Below are 24,938 nucleotides of genomic sequence, written 5' to 3'. Positions count from 1 at the left end.
GCCCCTGCTCGCTGCAACTAGAGAAAGCCTGTGTGCAGCAACGAAGACCCAACACAGCCAAAAAATTCATTTATTTATTTATAAAAATAAATGACTAAATAAAATAAAATGCCAAAAAAAAAGATGAAAGAAAGAGAGGGAGGGAAGGAGGGAGGGAGGAAATAAATAGATATACCATGCAAACACTAATTATAAGAAAATCAGAATGGCTATATTAATATCAGAAAAATCAGACTTAAAAACAACAAATAGTAACAGGAGAAAAAGAGACATTTCACAATGATAAAAGGGTCAATTTATAACAAAAACATAATTTAAAAAGTGGCTATGCCCCTAATACCAGAGCTTCAAAATACCTGAAGCAAAAACTAGCAGAACTGAAGATCCTCAAACTGAACCAGTCAAATTGAAGTAACAAGTCTGCTATAGCTTCTATGTATTAACTGAAAACACTAGGCAGAATATAAAAAGTAACTACCTTAGGATTGTTTTTGTTGTTGTTGTTGTTTTTAATTTTTTTTAATTTATTTTATTTTATTTATTTTTGGCTGCATTGGGTCTTTGTTGCTGTGCGCAGGTTTTCTCTAGCTGCGGCAAGCGGGGGCTACTCTTCATTGTGGTGCACTGGCTTCTCATGGCGGTGGCTTCTCTTGTTGCGGAGCACAGGCTCTAGGCGTGTGGGCTTCAGCAGTTGTGGCTCGCAGACTCAGTAGCTGTGGCTCACGGGCTCTAGAGCACAGGCTCAGTAGTTGTGGTGCACGGGCTTAGTTGCTCTGCAGCCATGTGGGATCTTCCAGGACCAGGGCTCGAACCCGTGTCCCCTGCATTGGCAGGCAGATTCTTAACCACTGCGCCACCAGGGAAGCCCAGGATTGTTTTTTTTAAAAAGCAAATAACAACAGACAGATTGGAGAGAGGTCAAAACTTGAAGAACTACCAGTATAGTATTGAATTCCCTTTTACATTTTTTCATCCTTTATATCCCACATTTGACCTAAGGGCAGCCCAAGTTGCAGAACTGTGCAGTGAGCAACAAAACTGTGAGAAAAATCCAATTTTTCTGGCCAAAGGACAGGAAAAAAGAGTCCCTGTAAACCAGAGAACGTTTGGGGAATTATAACTTATTTTTTTTCTCTCTCTCTTTTTTCTCTCCCAGTTCTACCACAAGGCCAGCCCCAGTGTCGGAGCTGCACCACTATGTGGGAAGTGGGGCTGGGGGGAAAGGATGGAGTGCCATAGCATATGCAACTCGAAGAAAAGGAACCTCTCAGTGGTTAGAACACCCAAACAAAGGGGCTTGGCTCTTGTGGTTCAAAAAGGAAAAGGAAACCTCTGCTATTTTTTTTTCTTTCTTTTCTCTCACCACTCTGTCCTGAAGTGAGAAACCTGTCTTTCTATGCAAGAGAAGAAGGAAAATGGGCCCCAAGAAGCCAGAGAGTATGGGGGAAATCCTGAGGAGGAGAGTTGGAGAAGGTAATCCCCTAATTTTGTGTATAAACTAACACAAGTCTTGGGTTCACCACCATGCTATACGTGTGTGGAACAGATCAAAGAAGCATAGCAAAGGTTTTGGAATTGACTGACTTTGGAACCAGAAAGCAAGAGAGAACTTGCAGTCTGGATGTAACCAAGTGGACTGCCTGCTAAAATAAAACAAAATCAACATTCTTCAGAGGATTTTTTCTGGAAACAGAATCTCAAAACGTAAGTTTCAGAAAGTCTGGAAAACAATTCAGTTACTCAACTAACAAAAAAAACAAAAACAAAAAACAAAAATAGAAAAAGGTGACAAATTGTCAAGGGAAAAGCAATCAACAGATACCAATCCCAAAATGATGCAGTTGCTGGAATTATCAAAGACTTTAAAATTGGTATTATAGGGGCTTCCCTGGTGGCGCAGTGGTTGAGAATCTGCCTGCCAATGCAGGGGACACGGGTTCGAGCCCTGGTCTGGGAAGATCCCACATGCCGCGGAGCGACTAGGCCCGTGAGCCACAATTGCTGAGCCTGCGCATCTGGAGCCTGTGCTCCGCAACGAGAGAGGCCAATAGTGAAAGGCCCGCGCACCGCGATGAAGAGTGGCCCCCACTTGCCACAACTAGAGAAGGCCCTCGCACAGAAACGAAGACCCAACACAGCCATAAATAAATAAATAAATAAATAAATTTAAAAAAAAAAAAAAAAAATTGGTATTATAACCATGATCTATGACATAAAGGTGAACAAACCTGGAATGAGTGAAAATATTAAAATCCGCAGCGGAAGAACAGAAAATATAAAAGGTAAATTTAAGACCAGAAAAATAGAATATCTAAAATTAAAAATTCACTGGATGGGCTCAAAAGAAAGGAGATAACAGAATAGTGAGCCAGTAAACTGGAATACAGATCAACAGAAATTTTCTGAACTAAAGAAGGGAGAAAAAAAAAAGATTGGAAAACAATGAAAAGAGCCTTAGGAATTGCAGGACAATATGAAAACATCTAATAGTTTTGTTGTCTGAGTCACGGGAAAAGAAAAAGACTACCCACAAAAAAATTTTCTAAAAAATGCCTGAAAACTTCCTAAATTTCATAAAAGATAGAAATTTACAGATTCAAGAATCTCCGTGGACACCAACAAAGATAAATTCAAAGGAAACCACACCCATATAATCAAACTGCTGGAAAACAAAAATATTGAAAAAAATATCGAAAGTAGACAAACAGCATGTTACAGATAAGGGAACAATAAGTGATTCAAATGACTGCAGATTTCTCATCAGAAACGACAGAGAAGAGAAGACAGCAGGACAACATCTTTAGAGTATTCAAAGAACATTGCTCCATAGAAATCCAGGGGTTAGGTATGTCAATGGAGGTAAAGGGCCTACACCCTGCCCCATGCCCTTTGCTTTTTTTTTTTTTTTTGGCCGAGCCACACGCTATGCGGGACCTTGGTTCCCTGACCAGGGATCAAACCGTGCCCCCCTGCAGTGGAAGCACGGAGTCTTAACCACTGGACCACCAGGGAAGTCCCCCCCATGCCCATTTTAAGTGATATGTTATAATTACTGGGCTTTGACCTAAAACTGTATGTAATTTTATTCTGAGGTTCAAGATTTCCAAAACTATTGATGATGACAAACATTTTATTTGGTACTTACTTTGTGCCAGGCATTTTACAAAATACTTTATATGGATGGTATCATTTAAACTTCTAAATCCCTATGAAACGGGTTCTATTTTATCTCTATTTTACAGATGAGATAACTGATCATTAGAGAAGCTGAATAACTTGCCCAAGACGCAGACAGAGCCTGGATTCAAATCTAGGTCTGAACTCCAGATATCATGTCTTAGCCTCTATGAAAGGTCTAAAATAGAATGAATTAAAATCAAAATGAAGTTTATTCTGCCCTTAATTATAGAGTACCAGCTCTTCAAGGGAAGGAACTGTTCTATCCTCTTTTTATTCCCAGCACTTATAACAAGTGTCTAAAAGACTAGACACTCAATATATGCCAGATGAATTAATCAGTAAATAAATGAAATTTTTTAGAGCTAGTGGTCCTTTTAGCAACCAATTAATGGCAAACACACATCATCTCTGGGTACCACCTAGATCCTATCTCATCCACAACTAAATGTATCATAACTGCAGCCTTCATGTAGACAAAACTCAGCACTAGTGGAAATCTGAAGTTAAGCAGGCAAATAGCAAAATATTTTTAGCAAGGCAACACTTTTAGATCTCGTAAAATCACAGATCGACGTAAGAAATTCATATCCTCCTAAATATAAATTCAGTCCTATTCAAGTCATACTTTTCAATTCTATCATCCCTTCCTTAGCAGAAAGATGCAAAGAATAACAAAGAGCATGAGAGAGAAGACTCATCTATGTATCCACACAGTATTTTAGTACATTACAGTAAATTAGCAGATTCCCTGTAGAGGTGAATCCAAGTAGCCAGGACATACGATCACCAGATGACAAAAACCAACGAGTTATCATGATGTTTAAACAAAAGTCCTTATCTATCTGATTTTATCATTGGCAAATTACATATCTTTAATATTCACTTTAGTCCATTTAAATCTAGATACTTTCCAGATAGTTCCTTACCTTTGAAGTTATGTGTCATTTTAATCGACCACAACAATTCTGTTAACAAAAACTGCAACTATGAAGAGGCAGCTGAAATGTCTTGTCATAGTTCTTTCAGGCTGCTATGTAACAAAATACCACATGGGTGGCTTATAAACAACAGACATTTATTTCTCACAGCTCTGGATGCTAGGAAGTCCAAGGCTGAGGCTCTGGCAGATTTGGTGTCTCATGAGAGCTCACTTTCTAGGCATCTTTTCACTATGTCCTCACACTGCAGAAGGCACAAGCTAGCTCTCTGGAGTCTGTTTTCGAAGGACATAATCCCAGTTATGAGGGCTTTGCCCTCATGACCTAATCGCCTCCCAAAGGCCCGACGTCCTAATACCATCACCTTGGGGGCTAGGATTTCAATATATTAATTTTGGGGAGAACACAAAACATATGTCTTTTCATTGAAAATGAAAAGAAACAATATATAACTAGAAAATAATGCTTTTTAAAAACTTACTTGTAAAGCAAAGGAAATTCTTATCCACTGAGATCTTCAGGGAAAGATACATTTTTTTTTAATGTATTTAATATAATGGGTGTTGAAAACACAAAAGTACATTATACATGGTCCCTATCAAATATGCTCAGAAATAAGAATATTATCTAGGCCATTGCAAAGGACAACTGATTCCAGCAACCCATCAGAGCTATCAATACATGAGAAGATAAAGGTATTTCTTCCTTTTGATTAATCTATTAACCAAAAAGATAACTACAGGAATGTTGATGTCAGTATGCTTCGGGTTTGGGGGAAGGCTAGAGATTTAAGAAATTCAAAAGATAAAGAAAAGCACAATGAAAAATATAATCTCTCATGTTCCCTCAATCAAGAACTACAAAAATTAATATTTTGTAAGGCTTATTTCCAATCTTGTGTGTACACACACACACACACACACACACATATAAAGTCCCCTTGAACTTAAATCTAGCCATGAATATGAATATACACTGAAACCTATGAGTCTTTATAATGAATCATTAAACTAGGGGCACTTTTGGGGACCCCCAACACATGGCAAATATCTTCTCTGAGCTTCATTCAGCCATATTTATTATGGTACTTTTCTCCTTCAGATTTAAGCTTTTATGTATTAAAATGCAAGTAGCTTTTCCTTTATGATTTGGCTTTTCCTACCCTGACAATCACAAAAATATTCTCATTATTTTCTTCTTAAAGGTTCATTTTTCCCATTTAAATATTTGATTCACTAGGAATAAATTTGGGGTACAGTGTAAGGTAGGGCTACCGTGTTTCCACTGTGTAGCACTTTGGCCTATATCTACACTTACCCTATACGAACATTCAGAAAAGGATCATGAGTGCCTTAAATCAATCAGGATGATCTCATCTCTTCTGTCAGAATGACTTATTGAGGAGTTTGAATATAACCAAGGCTTACACATATCGGTTCTTATCACTCCCCTGACTACTAGAAAATGGTTCAGTTGGTCCAATCAGAGTAAAACTCACAACTTTTGTTCAATGGGTAAAAGATCAGAGCCTTTCTCTCGGCCACCAGACATGAACAAATCACCTAGCCTAACTTATCAATTTCTGCAGCTACCTACTTTGTGACCACAAAGGAAACCAGTTAAGGAGAAAGATGACATGGAGAAGATCAAAGCTGAGTAGTTTACAAAGAAATACTACCAGAGCCCAGATCAAACCACACCTCCAGTGTTTAAACCAGCTGAAGTAGGGGTTGGGTTGGGTTTGGTTTGGCTTTTCTTGCATCCAAAACCATTTTGACTTACAAGCTGGTATTCCTACTATAAATCCTACTCATTCATGCACGTACATATTATTTATTACACTGTAATAAATACTTTTACAGTATTATTACACTGATGGAGTTGATATGCTATTTTACTTAGAATTTTCACAAATTGTAATTTGAAATAACTGTAGTCAAACTGAGTAAGAAGTCACACTATATGAAAGAATGTGTCCATTACACTGTTCTTTGATACCCAAGAATTTATTCATTTGTTCAATAAGTATTTATTGAGGGCCTACTATATGCCAAGTACTAGGGGTAAAATGAATACCCAGACATAGAGCCAGTTCTCAAAGAACATTGAGACTGATTTTACAGGTGGAGATACAAACAGAAACATAAGAACCAAAGTGGGAACTGAAAAGCTGCTGGCCTTGATCTTAGAAAATGAAGCTAATAAAATTTTCTAATATTCATCTTAAAATTTTCATTATCACTTTATCCCATTTCTATTATAGTTTCTAAGAGTTCAATACAGTACCTGTATTCGACGGATCCAAAATTAATTGAAGAGACGGCTTATTTATTTGGCTGGCTGAAACATCTCCAAATGAATGGTCTGAAATCTCACTGGAACTCGGACAATCAACAAGAAGGCTGCTTTGCCCTTTCTCAGAATCTCTCAAAATCTCTTCCATGGCTTTTTCCAGTTGTTCATCACCATTAGAAACTATCTACAGACAAAGCAAGACAATTCATTTCAATCATAACATGGTTCTGGAACTTAATGAAAATATTTCATTTCTAGAAGAAATTTAAACAATCTAAATATTTAAATTTAAATATAGTTACTGAATACCAAGAATTTATACAGCTGTACCTAATTTCATTAGATACATACAAAATCCTGAGTTATAAACTCAACTAAATTAGAGGATTATTAGTATCAGAAAAGGATTCTTCAGAAACATACCACCCAGTTTCCAACTCTATCTGATCGAAGATCTTATTTACAGATATTTTCTTTTCTTATTTTTTTCTTTTACTCTTTTAGAAACGTATTCTAAAAACTGGGTAATCCTAAATTGATGTGTTTTCAAGAGGAAAATGGATACATTTAAATAGATAATATGTAGCGTTGATACCATTTAAAAGGTCATATTTTTTGCTATCATAGCATAAACATTTCTGACTCCTTTACAAATTCTGCTTGAGCCGTCAAGGAGTATTGCTAATTTCCTTACACTTAAGTTGACTCATCTTTTTCTTAAAAGCAAGTGAGACACAAAGCCTAAGTAAATAAATGCCTTAAACACATTAATATGAAAATACAGAGTTAAATGAATTTAAATAGCTGTTTATTTAAATACAGATATTTGAATAAATTTAAAGAAATTCATTGATTAACAAAATTATAAAAATATATATCCTCAACATAATGTAAAATTAGTACTTAATAATCTAATTTTTATAAAATTTTATTAGATTGATATTTTATTAGATTAACATACTAACATACCTTTGATATAATTAATATTAAATAAAAGTCATAAATAATATACAGCATTTTTGGCTAATTTCTCTCTTCCTATTTCTAGAGAGTGGTTATGCAATTTCCATACATGTATACCTGAGTTTGTTTGGTTCTTTTTTCTTTTTTTTTGAGTTAGGAAAGGCAACATAAAAATGAAAAAGAAAAAGGACCACAACCAAATAAAAACTCAACTGCTAAAATTACAAAACATATACTTCAAAAATATTCAGACAAGTGTTAAATCACATACTTGAATGTTACCAGCTGACTTAAAACATAAAAATCATAAAGAAAAGTCTCTCAAGTGAAAATAATACATAACTACATACTTATATAATTAATTTTTAAAATCCAGCAGCAGTAAGAGAGACAAAAATATCCAGATAAATTAAATTTATGTAAGATGTAACCATTGTCTAACTTGCCAATTATCCTTTCTCTTCTTTTTTCCCTCCTATTCCTTCTTTCTGAATTCTAAAGTAAAAGATAAAAAACCGAACGCAAAAACTTTAAAAATACACAAACCAAATAATTAGCCTCTGGATAAATCAAACACTGATTCTATTCTCGAGGTCAGTACTCAACAAAAACCTTTGGATTTTATATATCTCCTGAGATAAGTTTCACCTAGTTAAAAATAACAATAATAATTTAAAATAATATCATTTGTAGAAAAGGGAAAAATACCTTCAGTTCAGGTTTTTCATCATCTTTTGTAGAAGTATCATCTGCATGCTGAGGAACCAAAACAAATTCTTCACTGTTCAGTGTAGTCACAGAATCCGATGACCCACTAATCTTCTGTAATGAAGCTCTGACCTCCATTTCAGTGCTGCAAACCTCTCTTCCCACATCCACCTGGTCAAAATCACAAGGAGTAAGAACAAAAATTAGTGAATAAAAACATGAACTATTAAGTACCTGATCAATCTTTGGCCTTTAAAATTGGTTCATGCAAGGAAGAATTCTGCTAGCTAGATAATTATCTCAAAACTAGGGAGGCTACCTTCTTGGGCTGGGCCACATAATGGAAATGTACCCTGAGTTTCCAGGCTAAAAGAACCATGTTGTTCCCTGAAAAACAACACAAACCTGCCCATATCTCAACTAAAAGGATTTACTACTATTTGGCGCTCTACATTTTTCTCCTAGAAATACTTTTTGTTCTTTTTAATAAATAGAAAAATAAATAATAAATAAACTAGAAGTATCTACAAATTCATACACAAACAAAAATACATTCACTGAAATTACTTTATAACTAAACCTAAATGTCTGCAAAAACTTATCTCCTCAAGACTAAGTACTGTACCTTAAAATATTTTTTCTGTGTCACTTAAGTTGACTGATTAACATAGAATTCAACACCCTAAGCCATGTATCTCTTTTCCAGACATGTAGCCACTTATCTACAGGAGGCAAAAAAAGCAGGGGAGGTGAGGGGAGCAAAGCTTTCACATTGCATTCATGCAGCAGTAATCAAATACAGTGTGATTCTGTTTTCTGGATAGATCTCTACTTTACACCATAGAAACTCAACATTCTCTATCACTTCCAGAAATTCAAATATTCACACAACTAATTTTAACTGAACATGTACACTATACAACAGTCACTATACTCACAACTGCGGTTACATGAGCGAATAAGGCAAACAAGTTGCCTCCTCTCGTGGAGCTTACGTCTAGTGAGGAAACAAGCAAGTAAGGTAATCCCAAATCATTCTCAGGCTATGAAGAAAATACAACAGCCTTATGTAACAAAGAGTAGCTGTAAGGAATACACGGACAACTTTAAGTAAGGTGGTAGGAAAGGACTCTGTGAAAGGGAAATACTTGAGCTGAAACCTGGAAGATAAAAAAGAACTGTATATTAAACAATCTGCTCAGTGACCAAAGGGGTAATGTGACAGAGAGGTAGGACAAGTAGACCAGTGCTAAAGAACGCAGGACCTTGTAACCATGGTAAGTCTGCTCCATGCCAAAAATTCCCCCAGAAATGTTCTTTTTCTCTTTCTAATTAGGTTATTTTGTTCACTGCCTCATATAAATATGGCTGCAATATCTCATTTTGCCATTAGGTGACAGTAACACCATTATTCTCAGGAAAAAATAAATAAATAATAACTTCCCCCTTCAAGTTACACTTTAAAAAATTACTTCCTAACGTTATCAAAAATCAGTTTCTAATAATATCAAAACAAAGAATAACTACTGCAAACTCCAAGGCCGGTGTAATTAGCTAGCCTTCATTTATTTGTTAGGCATGTAAACATCCTTCCTTTTTAAAACCCTTCAAGCACATTCATCTGTCCTCTAAAGGTTTTTCTCATTTTGCATATTATATGTTTCTGAAAATGCAGTATGTGTTAGAAGCCACGTTTTTACCCTTCAGGCTGCCCCACAAATCCTTGATTGCCAAGACATCACACATTCCAGGTGTTCTTTCTGTGGCCAATCCTTCTCCAAATCTTCTTCAGTTGCCACTCCTCTATGTGACCTCTAAATGTTGGAAACTCCCCAAGTTCAAGTCCCGAGCTTTTTTTTCTGATTCCTTGCCACACACTCTAAGTAATATCTCTCATTGCCATGGATTTAAATAGCATCTATATGCTGAAAGTCTCCCAAATTTCTATCCTAACCCAAATGTCTCCTCTAAACTCCTGATTTGGAATCCAACTCTTTATTTGATATTTCCATGTGGAATTTTTATCAGTATCTTAAAATGTGACCCACATGGAATTCCTAATGTCCCCTCCAAAGCTGTTCCTTATTCAGATTTCCCATTTCAGTAAAGAACACCACCTTCCACCAAGTTGCTCAAACAAAAAATCTGGTTATCATCCTTGATGCATCTCCACTTCTTCATTCCTCTCATTACCAAGTCATGTCAGCCCCACTTCCAAAATAAATCCCACATCTATCCCCATCTTTCTCCACATCCATTTTACCAACCTAATCCAAGCTATGATCTCATCTACTATAAAAGTCTCCTAACCCATCTCCTACCTCCAGTTTTCTCCCTAATCTACTCTTCACAGAACAGCCAAAGAAATCTTTCGGAAAGTAAGTTGGATTACATTAAAACTCCAGACTAAAATCTTTTCACTAAAATTCAAATAAAATCCAAACTCCTTGCCAGGACTTAAAGGCCTGACACACCCTTGCCTCTGTCACTTTATCATTACAGCTCTTTAGTCATAGAAAGTTTTTTCCCACTTTAGGGTCTTAGCTCTTATCTCCTACCTTCATATGGCTGACTCCTACAGGTATCAGCTTTGCTTCATCCACTCAACAAATATTTAATGAGTCCCTACTATGTGACAGAAACTGTAATGGGAACTGGAGACTAAATGATTAGTGAGATGAACGTAGGCCCAGCCTTCTTAGAACTAACATTCTTATGGATGTGATAAATAATACAGAAGAAAATTAACTAGGATCACATACTGGAATAAGTACTGGAAAAGATGATGAGAAGGGGCAGGGGGCAATATGGATTCAGTTGACATTTGGATTTAATAAGAATAAGCAAACCATGGAAAGAACTACGGAGAAAGAACTTCAAGTAGAAGAAATAGCAAATACAAAAGCCAAGATGTAAGAAAAGGCTTACCGAGGAACAGAAAGGAGGGCATAATAGCTACATAATAATGAGTATGGGGGTAAGAATACAGTTGTCCCTCAGTATCCATGGAGAATTGGTTCTAGGAACCACCACAGACACTAAAATCCACAGATGCTCAAGTACCATAGCTGGCCCTCTATATCCTTGATTCCTCATCTGCGGCTTCAACCAACCACAGATTGTGTAGTATTGTAGTATTTATTGAAAAAAATCTGTGTATAAGCAGACCCAGACAGTTCAAACCCATGTTGTTCAAAGGTCAACTATAGTTAGTATGAGATGAAATACAGACAGGAAAGGCAGAGAAGCCTGAGGCCACCCCTGATGTTAAGGCTATCTAAATATACTCCCTCCCCAATCCCAACTCTGTTTTGTTCACCAGGGAATACCCCATTCCTACTTTAGTGTCTAGTACATAGTAGATATTTAATAAATGTGTTGAAAAAAATGTTAAAAGCCCCAATCAGGCTAAAGATCTCACAACTACCAAATGTGGAGCCAGTATTCGAACTAGGTAGTCTGACTTCAGAGTACATGCTCTAAAGCACTACATTATACTGTCTCTTAAAGTCTCCTCATCTGTTCTTGAGATCCAGGGTTGGTATCAATAGAACATCACTTTGCATACTGAACTTCCCCCACACCTCTCCTCCTTCAAAACTTAGCTGTCTCTTCTGCCAAAGCATTCTTCTTAGATAAGTGATATTTACACTAATAGTTAATTCTGAATTAGCATGTGAATGAATACTAATGGTTGCTCAATTCAAATAAGATGTCCATTTATAACAGAGGTTTTCTTTAGCCCAAGTGAATGTCAGATATTCTGCCATGCTAACAAGAAAACTATTAGTTTACCATATGTAATTTTGTGACCTCTCCAGAACACAGCTCACCACATCTCATTCTACTCAAAATTAAGACAGCTCTCACTACAACCATAAAAACTCTGCCTTGAAGGGCCTTATGGATACTTTTAGAAGTTTACCTAATGCTACTTTATTGGACTGAAGACTGCTTTGAACCTCAATATAGAGATGACATGCTTATCAAATTTGCACACAAACACAAAATCTGAGAATGCAAAGTCAATACTTTAAAATATTTCCACAGGCAAGTAATAAGATTTAAATAGGGAAAGAATAGTCTTTTCAATAAATGGTGTTGGGACAATTAGATATCCACACGCAAAAGAATGAAGTTGGACCCCAACCTCACACCATACACAAAACTTAATTCAAAATGGATCACAGACCTAAATATAAGAACTAAAACTATAAAACTGTTAGAAGAAAACAGAGGAGTAAATCTTCATGTCCTTGGGTTAAGAATGGTTTCTGATATGACATCAAAAGCACAAGTGGCAAAAGGAAAAAACAGTTAAACTGGACTACGTCAAAATTTAAAATGTGCTGAAAATGACACCATGAAGAAAGTAAAAATAAAATCCACAGGATGAGAAAATATTTGCAAGTCATATATCTGATAAGGGTCTAGTATCCAGATTATATGAGGAACTCTTACAAGTCAGTAATAAAAAGGACAAATAATTCAACTTCTGGTATCAGCTAAAGAGCCTGGAAGTCATCACTCCCTTCCCTATCACAAGAAAAGGTTGGACAAACTGAAAATCAATAGCTTTTCTTGGATCCATCAGAGAACTGAGGTCACAGGACAAACTGCCATTCCAAATTGGGGGGCAAGCAAGAGAGAGACAGCAACTGAGATCTGTTTACCTGCAGCAGAAGCTGCTGGAGCCATAAACTGGAAGAAACACTTAAATGATAATTTTGACAAATTGCTGGAAGCTAAGTGTGGAATTTGGGTGTGAGAGGGGAGAGTGGGTAGTGGAAGGGTGGCTTCAAATTTTTTGCATATTTAGTTGGTACTTAATAATAAGTAATAATAAAGAAATTTCTAACATTCAAAAAAAAGAGAAAGCTGGAATAACTATATTGATTTTAGACAAAGCAGACTTCAGAACTAGAAAGATTATCAGAGATAAACAGGGGTATTATATAATAATAAGAGGGCCAATTATCCAAGAAAACACAAGAAACTGAAATGCATATGCACCTAAGAACAGAGAATTAAAGTACTTGAGGCAAAAACTGACAGAACTGAAAGGAGAAACAGACAAATCTACTATTATACTTGGAGACTTCAACACCCCTATCTGAGACTCACAGATCAAGCAGGCAGAAAATTAACAAAGATATAGATGACCTGAATAGCACTATCAGTCGACTTGATCTAATTGACATTTACAAAATACTAATCTAACAAGAAAAGAATATACTTTCTCACAGAGAACATTTACCAAGGGAGACCATATTCTGGGCCATAAAACATACCTTGGCAAATTTTTAAAAATTAAACCCATATAAATATTGTCAAACCATAATAGAATTAAGCTAGACATCTGTAACGGATAGCTTGGAAATTCCCAAATATTTGGAAATTAAATGACACACTTCTAAATAACCATGAGTCAAAGAAGATGACTCAAGAGAAATTTTAAAATACTTTGAACTAAACAAAAATGAAAATACAGTTTATCAAAGGTTGTGGGATGCAGTGAAAGCAGTACTTAGAAATCTGTTGCATTGAATGCATATACTAGGAAAGAAAAAAACACCTAAAATTATAAAAAAAACTTATGCTTCCTTAGGAGCCTTAGGAAACTAAAAAAAAAGAGAGAGAGCAGATTAAAAGAAATAAAAAATATAACAGAAATCAATGAAATTGAAACAAGAAAACAATACAAAAAAATTTAAAAATCAAAACCAAAAGACAGTTCTTTAAAAAGATAAATAAAATTGATAAATAGTCTAGCCAGGCTAAACAAGAAAAAGAGAATACACAAATTACCAATATAAAAAATGAAAGAAGGTCATCACTACCAATCCCCTGGACATTAACAGGATAATAAAGGAATACTACAAGCAATTCTATGCCCACAAATTTGGTGACTTAGATGAACGGGACGAGTCCCTTGAAAGACATAAAGTACCAAACTTCACACCAGGAAAAACAGATAACCTGAATAGCTCTATACTTTTAAATAAATTTAACCAACAATAATTAATAAGCTTCCAAAAAAGAAAGCACCAGACACTGATGGCTTCACTGGTTAATTCCACCAAACATTTAAGGAAGAAATAGTATCAATTCTCCGTAATCTCTTCCAGAAAACAGGAGAGGAAATACTTCCTAACTCATTCTATGAGGCCAGCATTACCCTAATACCAAAACCAGATTACAAGAAAACTATAGACAAAATATTATAAAATCATCTCCAACAATGTATAAAAAGAATTATACCCCAGGGATGCAAGACTGACTCAAAAATTAATCAATGTAATCAAACATCAATAAGCTAAAGTAAAATCATGATCATGTCAATTGATGCAGAAAATGCATTTGATAAAATGCAACACCCATTCATTATAAAAACTCTCAGTAAACTAGCAATTGATGGAACTTCCTCAACTTGGTACAAAATATCTACAAAAAAACCTATAGATAACATTATACTTAATTGTGAGAGACTAAAGAGACTGGACACTTTCCCTTAAGACTGGGAACCACGCAATGATGCCCCTCTCTCACCTGTGATTCAATATCATAAGAAATAAAAGTTATAAAGATTGAAAAGGAAGAAATAAAACTGTCTTTATTCACAGATTACATAATTATCTATGCAGAAAATCCCAAAGAATCTACCCAAAAAAACCTTAGAATAAGTGAGTACAGAAAAGTCACAGGATACAAGGGCAATACACAAAAGTCAATCTCTTCCCCACATACAAACAATAAACAACGGGAATTTTTAGTTTTTTAAAAAGCAACAGCATTTACAATAGCACCAAAAAATGAAATACTTATGTAAAAATCTAACAAAATATCTATAGGATCTATTTGTAAGTAGAAACCTACAAAACACTAATGAAAGAAATTAAAGAAGATCTAAATAGATGGAGAGATACTCAACATTCACAGATTGGAAAACTCAATATTGCTAAGATGTCGATTCTTTCCAATTTGAGTACTTAGATTCAAAAAATAACTTGCTGAGGCTGAATAAACAGACTGAGCACTCAACTATAAGCTAAACTATCTACACAAGAACAGGGACCATGTCTATTTTTATTTTATTCACCAACACATCCCCAGCACAGTGCCTACACACAGTATGGGCTCAATAAATATCTGTTTAATAAACAAGTCAATTATTTTGGACATAGCAGGCTGGACTCCTGCATCGGGTAGGAAGTTGTACTGAATGGATTCTAAAGGCACTTAATCTTAAGATTCTCATTCTATGTGATGTGTAGAAGAATTCCATTCCAACATGTCAATTCAAAATATAACCTAAGTCTACGATTATGCAGCAGAATGCTAAGCAAAATGTTACCTTCTCTTTATATATGGGGATCTGCTATTACGTCAAATCAAAAGAAGCAGCAGTTGGAAAATTTGCAGGAGTCTTTTAAATAACATGGAGCTCACTGTTCTGTGAACTCAAGACTAATAAATACATCCATTTCAACTCAGCATGTAAAACAGAGCAGTGCACAAAAGCAAAGCTGCTTTTAAAAGCATTTTGTTCAAAGTCTGCCCTATCATAACCCAAAATTTATAATGTAAAATCTGACAAAGGATTTTTATGTTTCTTCAGGCACAGAAGAAGAAAAAAAAACACCAATACTGGGAACTAGAGTCTAGGCATAAACATTTTTATTTTTACGGCATTTTAACAGTATATGAGAATAAGAAAACTAAGCAGTGCTACAGAAAATCTGATAAATGTTTCTTCTATCCATCTTCCTTCTCCCCTGCTCCAAACCCAAAGGAACTCAATAAATTAACTGACTTAAATCACTTAAACACACACTTATCCCCCACACCTATAGTAATGGTACTAATTCTATTAAAATAGCTTTTATTTCTTAATTCAATGCCATGTCATTTTTGTCAAAGGAACAATATGATATCTAAATTAACACCTCACTTGGAGGCCTAAAACTACAATTTTCACATGTACAAGAAACAGTATAACAACATTCAGCAAAGTCTAACTGGAAGCTATCTTCTTCCCAAAATAACCAAACACATTCAAAACTATAAAATCGTTGTATACATGGTCCAATTTCTTTCTGTGCCGAATGTGGTTAGCCTACTCCTTGCTTTTAGATTATGTGCTTGTACCTATTCATTTTCAAGTGACTCAAACTAAAATAGAAAACTGAAAATATGAGTGTGAGTCAAAATTGGATAAGCTGGGAGGATAACCAGGGCATGGAAATTAGAATGACTATAGTAGGCCCATTACAAAAGTGGAAACAGGAAATATGCTTAATTTACAAAAAGAAAACAGACATGAATAATTTAAAACATCATTTACCAACCATAATTCTTCTGTGCTTTGAAGAATTGAGTCAGTCCTAGAAAAAAACTACCATGACCTCTTTTTACTAAACAGTCCATCCACTATTCTAGTTCTCAGGCAAGAGCCACACCAATATGTATGTATATCTGCAAGTGTGTCCCTGCCCCGATTGAAGGCACAGAAGGACCTTATTAGCTCACTTTACTTTAGTGGATACCTGTTTCTATTTGTCCAGCAATACTCTCCAAACCTTTTTTTCTGAGAATATGCTTTCCCTCTATTCAAATCACATGGCTTTTAAAGAAACCTCAACCCTTTGGCTAAACAGATCCAAAGGTGGGCACTGAATCCAAACTAGACCAATTAACCCATATCCCGTTCTATAAATTCTTTTTGAATAAGCATGCTTAAATTGCGTTTCTGTCATGTGAAGCCTAATAAGTCCTAACATAATTATATGCTAGCAAAAAGAGACACAAGATATATTTTAATAGGTTGCAGATGGCCATATGGTTTCATATAGTATTTGTGAAAACAGAAATCTACGTGAAGAAGACAAGAGAATCTGAAAAGCTGACAATAATTTCCAAGATAAACAGTACAGTGAATGTGATGAAAGAAAGAAAAAAAAGTACATAAAACACTTACTTGAAATAATTATAGAAAATAAAAGGATAATACAAGTACTTACAGTCAAAGCATGGTTTAAAAGGCAATAGAAAAACGCTTTATAACCAAAATAGGAAGCCATCATAGGACAAAGAAGAATTTAAAATGGTAGGCACATTATGATTATTGCTACATAATATTCCTATGTCATAAAAACAGACTGCAATACAGGAAAAAATTTTTATTTATGAATTTATATTAGGAAGGTGAGATGTGTGGGTGTCTGTGGTAGATCAGATTACTGTTACCAATTTTTTACTTCCTCCCTATTACAGAATTGTACATTTACTCCTCTTGCCATGTTTACTTGGTAATATCTCCAGTTAGAGTAAGTGAAGCAAAATATTTCCCTGCCCAAATAAGTTTGGGCTTAGCCATGTAATCTGCTTTGGTCAATGAATATCAATAAACAAAATTTGAGCAGGACTTCAAACATACTTGAGTTTTTTGGCTTGGTCTCCTGAGTTTCTGCCAACTGTCATGAGAAGAACATGTACCAGGAAGCCAGTGACCCCAAAATGCAACATGAGAAAAAGACCTGGATCCAATCTACAGCTGGAAGAGTCTCCCTCCCAGACCCACAGAACCATGAGGTTAAAACTAAATGTTTGGGGACGCGGGTTCGTGCCTCGGTCCGGGAAGATCCCACATGCTGCGGAGCGGCTAGGCCCGTGAGCCACAACTACTGAGCCTGCGCGTCTGGAGCCTGTGCTCCGCAACGGGAGAGGCCGCAACAGTGAGAGGCCCGCGCACCGCAATGAAGAGTGGCCCCCGCTCGCCGCAGCTGGAGAGAGCCCTCGCACAGAAACGGAGATCCAACACAGCCAAAAATAAATAAATAAATAAATAAACTTATTTTAAAAAAACAAAACAAAAAACCTAAATGTTTGTTTTCGTAAGCCATCAAACATTCCAGCATTGTTCCACAGCATTACCATCGTAATAGCTAATTCAGTGACCTACTATTTTTAAATTTCTTCAGCATTATTATACTATTTTCAAATAAAAATCAGAAAAAGCTAACACTGCAACTAACAAATCAATCTCCAAGGAGAGATTAATATACTTCTTCAACTATTACCTAAAAAATCTAGTTGTTTCTATAATTATCATTTATATTCCACTGAATTAAAATGTACTTCAAGAGGCTACCCTTCTAATACTAATATTCAACTCTAGGTATACTCAGCTGTGTAAAACTTTGACCCATGCATTCTACTGTAGTTTAGAAAAGCCTACTCAGCAATATCTCCTAGGCAATAATATAAATGAAAAATATTTTGAAAATAAATAAAATCAAAACTTCTAATGAAGATTGACTTTTTTTTTTTTTTTTTTTTTTATTTTTGCTGTGTTGGGTCTTCGTTGCTGTGCGAGGGCTTTCTCCAGTTGCGGCAAGTGGAGGCCACTCCTCATCGCGGTGCGCGGGCCCCTCACTATCGCGGCCTCTCCGGCTGCGGAGCACAGGCTCCAGATGCGCAGGCTCAGCAGTTGTGGCTCACGGGCCTAGCCGCTCCGCGGCATGTGGGATCCTCCCAGACCAGGGCTCGAACCCATGTCCCCCGCATTGGCAGGCAGATCCTCAACCACTGCGCCACCTGGGAAGCCCTGAAGATTGACTTTTAACTCTAGATTTTTCTCTTGGTTTTTCTGCCATAAGTATATATGTAATTTATTCAAGAGTAAGGCTGATAAAATTATATACATTATATAGTCACTTTTTGCCTGGAAAACCAAGGATTAACAGCTAAGCAATTCAGTGTTCCATAAACTTGGCTTAAGACTAATAAACAGCTTTATGCCCAGCAGGTACAGACATATGGTCAAGAGGGAAAAAATCCATCGCATGAAAAACTACACTAAAGAGTCCACTTAACTATAGCCCCCCTTCTTCAGCTGGTCTAGTAAAACCACCTAATACTTCATATGTTGTGTGCTGCTGCACAAAGCATGTAACAGTCAAAAATCTTGAGCTCTTTCTTGCCATGGGAAAGACATCTCACTTCTATGAACACACTGGTTTCTTTATCTGAAAAATAAGGGGTTTGACTAGTTGATCTCCAAAATCTCTTAAGCTCTAAAAAATGTACACATTATTTCTTTTCTTTCTCTTTTTTAAGATTTTTTTGATGTGGACAATTTTAAACTCTTTATTGAATTTGTTACAATATTGCTTCTGTTTCATGTTTTGGTTTTTTGGCCACAGACATGTGGGATCTTAGCTCCCCAACCAGGGATCGAACCGGCACCCCCTGCATTAGAAGGCGAAGTCTTAACCACTGTATTGCCAGGAAGTCCATATTTTCTGTATATATCTGTAGATGAAGAATAAATCAAATATAGATGAAAAGGCTGAGGCACAGAGAAATTAAATAATTTCTCTAAAAATTTACAGAGTCAGAAGTAGAATTTAGAAATCCTCAGTTAAGAAATCTATTTACTAGCATATTAACTTTCCAAGGGCTGGAAACTATAACACTATTACAAACATTTTCATCCAATTATCTCTTCTGCCTTCACATACTAAACTCTATGAAAGTATACCAAAATATAACACCAAGCAGAATTAAGAGGGAAAAGGAGTGAATTAATGTTTACTGTGTATTTCCCACATAACTGGCACTAAGTTAACAGGAGAAGTGGTCGTGACCAATTTGTTGCCTCTGGTATACAGAAACTCAAAGTAGTAACCAAAACTTCATGAACTTGGCAACCAGACATGGTTCCTGAAGCTAAGGGAAAGAATAAGGGTTTACCTGTTGCCCTCTTCGACTATTTGATCCGCACAAGCTCAGCAGTCAGGGGAGACCCAGTCATTGCCCAAGAAGACATTGCCCAAGCATCAACACAACTCAGGAAAGCAAGTCAAATGATTTGTGTTTTTTTTCTATTAAAGCCTACAAGCAAAGACCTGACTTCTGTCTTGGAAGTACAGAGCTTTCTGCGTATACTAGAACACTGAGTATTCTTAAGATATGCTTGACTTAACACCTTCTAGCTCATGAGAAGAAATTTAAATGTACGGTACCCAAAAGCTTCTTGGCATATAGTGTGAATGTACGTTTGTATGTGTGTAGGTATTTATATCTGCCTAGTTCTACAGAATTATTGATCCATATAAAAGAGTTAGAATTCATGAAAATCCCTCAAATTAACTAGGTTTCAAGAAAAGTCATTTTTCCCTGATTTGGTAGAATTTCTAACAAAGGAATAGTATACATTTCATACTACTTCCTAATTTTTTCAGTAAAATGATTCAGTAGGATGCTTATGGGGAAAGTTAAGAAATGTGAAAACAAGTTTTGAAATACTAAAAAAAGGACTTTGAAATCTACAAGCCACAGTAGACTTGCTGCCATACTGAAGGCAAAGAATGGAATACTAGAGCCTCAGGGTCTCCAATGCCATTCACACAGAATCCAGTTAATTTTTTTAAATGAATTTATTTATTTTTTGGCTGCGTTGGGTCTTCGTTGATGCACGCAGGCTTTCTCTAGTTGCGGTGAGCGGGGGCTACTCTTCCTTGTGGTGCGCGGGCTTCTCATTGCAGTGGCTTCTCTTGTTGCGGAGCACGGGCTCTAGGTGCGCGGGCTTCAGTAGTTGTGGCATGAGGGCTCAGTAGTTGTGGCTCACCGGCTCTAGAGCACAGGCTCAGTAGCTGTGGCACACGGGATTAGTTGCTCTGCGGCATGCAGGATCTTCCCAGACCAGGGCTCGAACTTGTGTCCCCTGCACTGGCAGGCGGATTCATAACCATTGCGCCACGAGGGAAATCTCCCAGTTAATTTTTTAACAAACTTTCATTGTTGTCGCTGATGTTGAACACATTATTTGATAGGCATAGTTATAAGATGGTCTTCTCCAACTGTATATCCAAGAGACATTTCAAACTCAACACATTCAAAAATCATACTTCCAATCTTTCCCTCATCAACCTACCAGTCAACCCACACCACCCTCCTGTAGACTTTCTCATCTTGATTGATGGCAACTCCATCCTTCTAGTTACTCCAGCCAAAAACATTAGAGTCATGCTACTCCTTTCTCTTTCTCTCCTTCATCAATCTTTCTCTCTTCCTCCCTCCCTCTGATTTTACAGCTATACTGTCAGCAAATTCCTTTGGCTCTACGTTTAAATCACATCCAGAATCGTCCATTTCTCATCACTTCCCCTGCCACTACCCAGTTTTAGCCACCATCATCTCCTACCTAGATTATTCTAAAAGCCTCCTAACTAATCTCCCTGCTTCTTTACTTGCTTCTCTATGGTCTATTTTCAAAAGCAGCCAGAATGATCCTTTTAATTTAGTTCTTACCAGTCCTCTGAACCCTCCAATCAGAACCCTCCAATCACTCCCCCATTTCACTCATATAAAAGCCAAACGACCTTCAAAAGTCATTACCTGCCTGTACTACAAACTTACCCCTTCTCACTACTTCCCTCACCCCACCTTACCCTACCTTTGTGACTTATTCCCTACAATTCTCCACCTTGTTGACTCAACTCTACCTAAAATGATCTCCTTACTTTCTCTCAAACAACCCTGGCACACACGCTCTGGTTGTTCCCAAACAGAACACTCTTCTCCCAGATGTCTGCTTAACACTTTCAGTCCCCTGTTCATATCTTCACTCAAATCTCATCTTCCTGACTTACCCTGATTACTTTATCTAACACTGCTTCCCCACCACCAACTTCCAATCCCCCTTTATCCTGCTCCACTTACTCTCTTTTTCCAGAACACTTATTTTCTAACATACAATCTACTTCACTTTTGTATTATATTTACCGTTTATTGTCTTTCTCTCCCACTAGAATGCAGCATCTTCAAAGGCAAGGATCTTTGTTTTATTCTTTGATGTAACCCTAGCACCTAGAAGAATGTCTGGCATGTAGCAAAGAGGTAAATATTTGCTGAATGAATGAATGAATGACTGTCCAAGATGAATAAACTCAAAGTTCCTAAAATCCAAAGAGCCATCTAGTACCCTCCATCCTGATCAGGACTTTGTCTCTAAAGGGACATGACGAGAACACTGATGGTTTCTTTCATTGGGTAACTAACCAGCATACATTCTGACATTATATAGAACTTCCAGGGGTTTATAATGTAATGAGGTAACTAGAAGACAGAGTAAATTAAAATGTTAGAGACCTCCTCACCGAATTTCCCATTTATGCAACAATAATGAGAACACCGACTAGACAGTCAGTCATATTAAGACGTTGTTGTATTTTTGAGAGCGTGAGTATAGTGGTATTGTTCCGAGGGAGTCCTTGTCTTTTAGCAATACATAGTGAAATATTTACAAAATTAAATGATATGATATCTGAGATTTGTTTCATATAATCTGGGGTAAGCACAGGGGAAACTAGATCGCCATCATTTGAAAATTGCTAAGTTGGTAAAAGGTCATAGGAACACATATCATTTGCCCTGATTTTGCATATGTTTGGAAATTGCCAAAATAAAAGGAAGAAAAAAGCAAAGTAATAATAATATGGAAAGTAAGTTTAAAAAAAATAAAAACACAAAAACAAAAGCCTATATTTCCTTTAGCATCTAGCACATTACATGGCACCTAAATAGTAAATAAATGATGAAAGGCTAAAGTACAGGTCAAAACTAAACAATAGTTTCTATAAACCACCATAAGGACGAGCAGATTAAAACAAAAATTAGTGACCAAACTGAGGCCCTCCTTCAGAGTCAAAAAAAAAATGACATTCACTGTGATGGTCACAGTGACTTCAGATTTGTACGGATGACTGGGACAGAATGGGGAATACAATGAAAAGATTTTTCGTCTTTTTTCAAGATAAAAGGCATTGCACTATATTCCAAAAAGGTCATTTATATAAATGCAAAATATAATCAACAAGGACAAGAGAACATGGCTGAAATTTTATGTACCAAATAACACTGCAGCATAATTATTAGAAATACAAGGATCAGGACTTCCCTGGCGGTCCAGTGGTTAAGACTCCGTGCTTCCACTGCAGGGGACATGGGTTCAATCCCTGGTGGGGGGAACCAAGATCCCACATGCCATGAGGCGCAGCCAAAAAAAAGAATACACGGATCAAATTGAGTAGAAAACAAATATAGTGGGAAACAAACACTATCTCAATCCAGAAAGATCAAGTAAACAAAAAAATTTTAAAGACATAGAAAATTTAAATCTTTGAACTATTAAGGTAATATAAACTAGATATAATAAAATAATAAAATTTGTATTCTTCAAAATGTAACTTGTACCACTGGAAGCAGTTTCAACAATCTCCACAGCTGATTAAATCTACTCTAGTAAAATGATATTAGCCTAATTGTACATTAGCTCATGTACAGATAAATGTTTGTTGGTTTTTTAATTCACATTCAAGTAACTGGAGATAAAAATCTAATGGACTAAGTACAAAAAGGTATAAAACTTTCCCATCAGGAAGAGAAACTGTTATTTATGCTAACTTACTCTGCTAATTTGCCAAAGAGTAAGATGTGATATATGTGTTTCACATTCTAGGAATACCAGATTGTTAGCTACCACCTACATAAGAGCTTATATAAAAACATCTCAAGTACCTAAGAGTGTCTGCCACATGCTAAACACCAAATATGTACTGAATTAACAAAATTAAAAATCACTGAACACTTGGGGCAATAAACACATCAGAGCTACAATCACAGACTATTTAAAATGTAAAAATGAGAATACTACATATCAAAATCTTGCTGGTTTTGTTCCACAATATCTTTACAGTAATATTATTGTGCAAAACGGCCACAATCTGAAAGTGTCAACTGAAAAACTATTAAAACTAATAATAGATTTCAAAAAAATAACATCTTTTAGGACACTAAGTACAAAAAATAGTGCTAGTCATTATTATTATGATATTTCTCTACTTTCACACATTTCATAATTTTTTACTTTATATATTGACACTCTCAGCCTACCTTTTTATAATAAGTGCCAAATGCAGTAATTTATATCCACAGGGCAAAGATTATTTCCTATTCTTCTATGGAGACATCATCTGCCCCAGAGGAAAAAGGTCAGATTTCTTCTGCAGCAGTGCCCATCAAGTAAAATCCCTACCCTCACCACTACCAAGGACAGGTGTATGGTCCCATCCAAAGGCTTCCTTGGCCAACCAGGTAGTGGGAAAGTGAGTGGGTCTCCCTCGCCAGGGACCCTGAGTCTCTGGAAAGAAATTCAACCAGCCTCAGGATTTTCCTCAGCCTAAAAGCAGTATCTGGCTGTTATCTAGAGATTTCACACTTTCTTAGCTATGTATAAATAGAATATATTCACCCCACACGCACACATAAATCAATCATGTTACTATTAGACATTTAATCTTTAAACTTTTTCTGAAATATATTCTCTGTGAAGATAGGAGATAATCAGTATTGTTTTTATTATTAAGCAAGCCTGCCAGACATAAAATACATTAATTCAATAGTTTTCTTTTAGGCCAGCTGTATCTCATTACTCTACGTCAAAAAGGAGGTGGGAGGAACCCATTCATGAGAGTCAATAAAATAAGTGTCTAAGAATAAACTTCTTAAATATACAGACTTACAAAAAATACTAGTAAACTCTACTGAAGCCAAAAAAACTCCAACAAATAGAGACAATGGTGCAGGATAGTAAAATTCAGAAAACAAACCATTAGGTAACTACATAGTGTAAAGATGCCAGTTTCTCCAAGTTGATTTACAGGTTCAGTCGAATTACATCAAAATTTTAAAAAGAAGTTCTTGTGAAACTTAACAAAATAATCTAAACTTTAGGATGGTGGTTAAGGGCATGAGCTCTAAAGCCAGAAGACTGCCTGGGTTTGAATTCTG

General features: G+C 36.2%; 1 protein-coding gene across 9 annotated transcripts in view; it reads right to left on the bottom strand.

Annotated features, from left to right (window-relative positions):
* The window catches only part of RABGAP1L (RAB GTPase activating protein 1 like), a 693,841-nt gene that overhangs the window by 604,758 nt on the left and 64,145 nt on the right, over nucleotides 1-24,938 (bottom strand). For all 9 annotated transcript variants that reach the window (XM_036844645.1, XM_036844610.1, XM_036844603.1 and 6 more), the window contains 2 exons: nucleotides 8,085-8,255; nucleotides 6,405-6,597 (listed from right to left, as the gene is read on the bottom strand). In XM_036844645.1, coding sequence (XP_036700540.1) covers nucleotides 6,405-6,597; nucleotides 8,085-8,222 — 331 coding nt within the window. In that variant the 5' untranslated portion in view covers nucleotides 8,223-8,255. The remainder of the gene's footprint in view (nucleotides 1-6,404; nucleotides 6,598-8,084; nucleotides 8,256-24,938) is intronic.

The sequence above is a fragment of the Balaenoptera musculus genome, chromosome 1 (assembly GCF_009873245.2).
Source record: "Balaenoptera musculus isolate JJ_BM4_2016_0621 chromosome 1, mBalMus1.pri.v3, whole genome shotgun sequence".
Lineage (NCBI taxonomy): Eukaryota > Metazoa > Chordata > Mammalia > Artiodactyla > Balaenopteridae > Balaenoptera > Balaenoptera musculus.
Note: the sequence above shows the minus strand (reverse complement) of the source record. Positions and strands in the feature narration are given on the sequence as shown.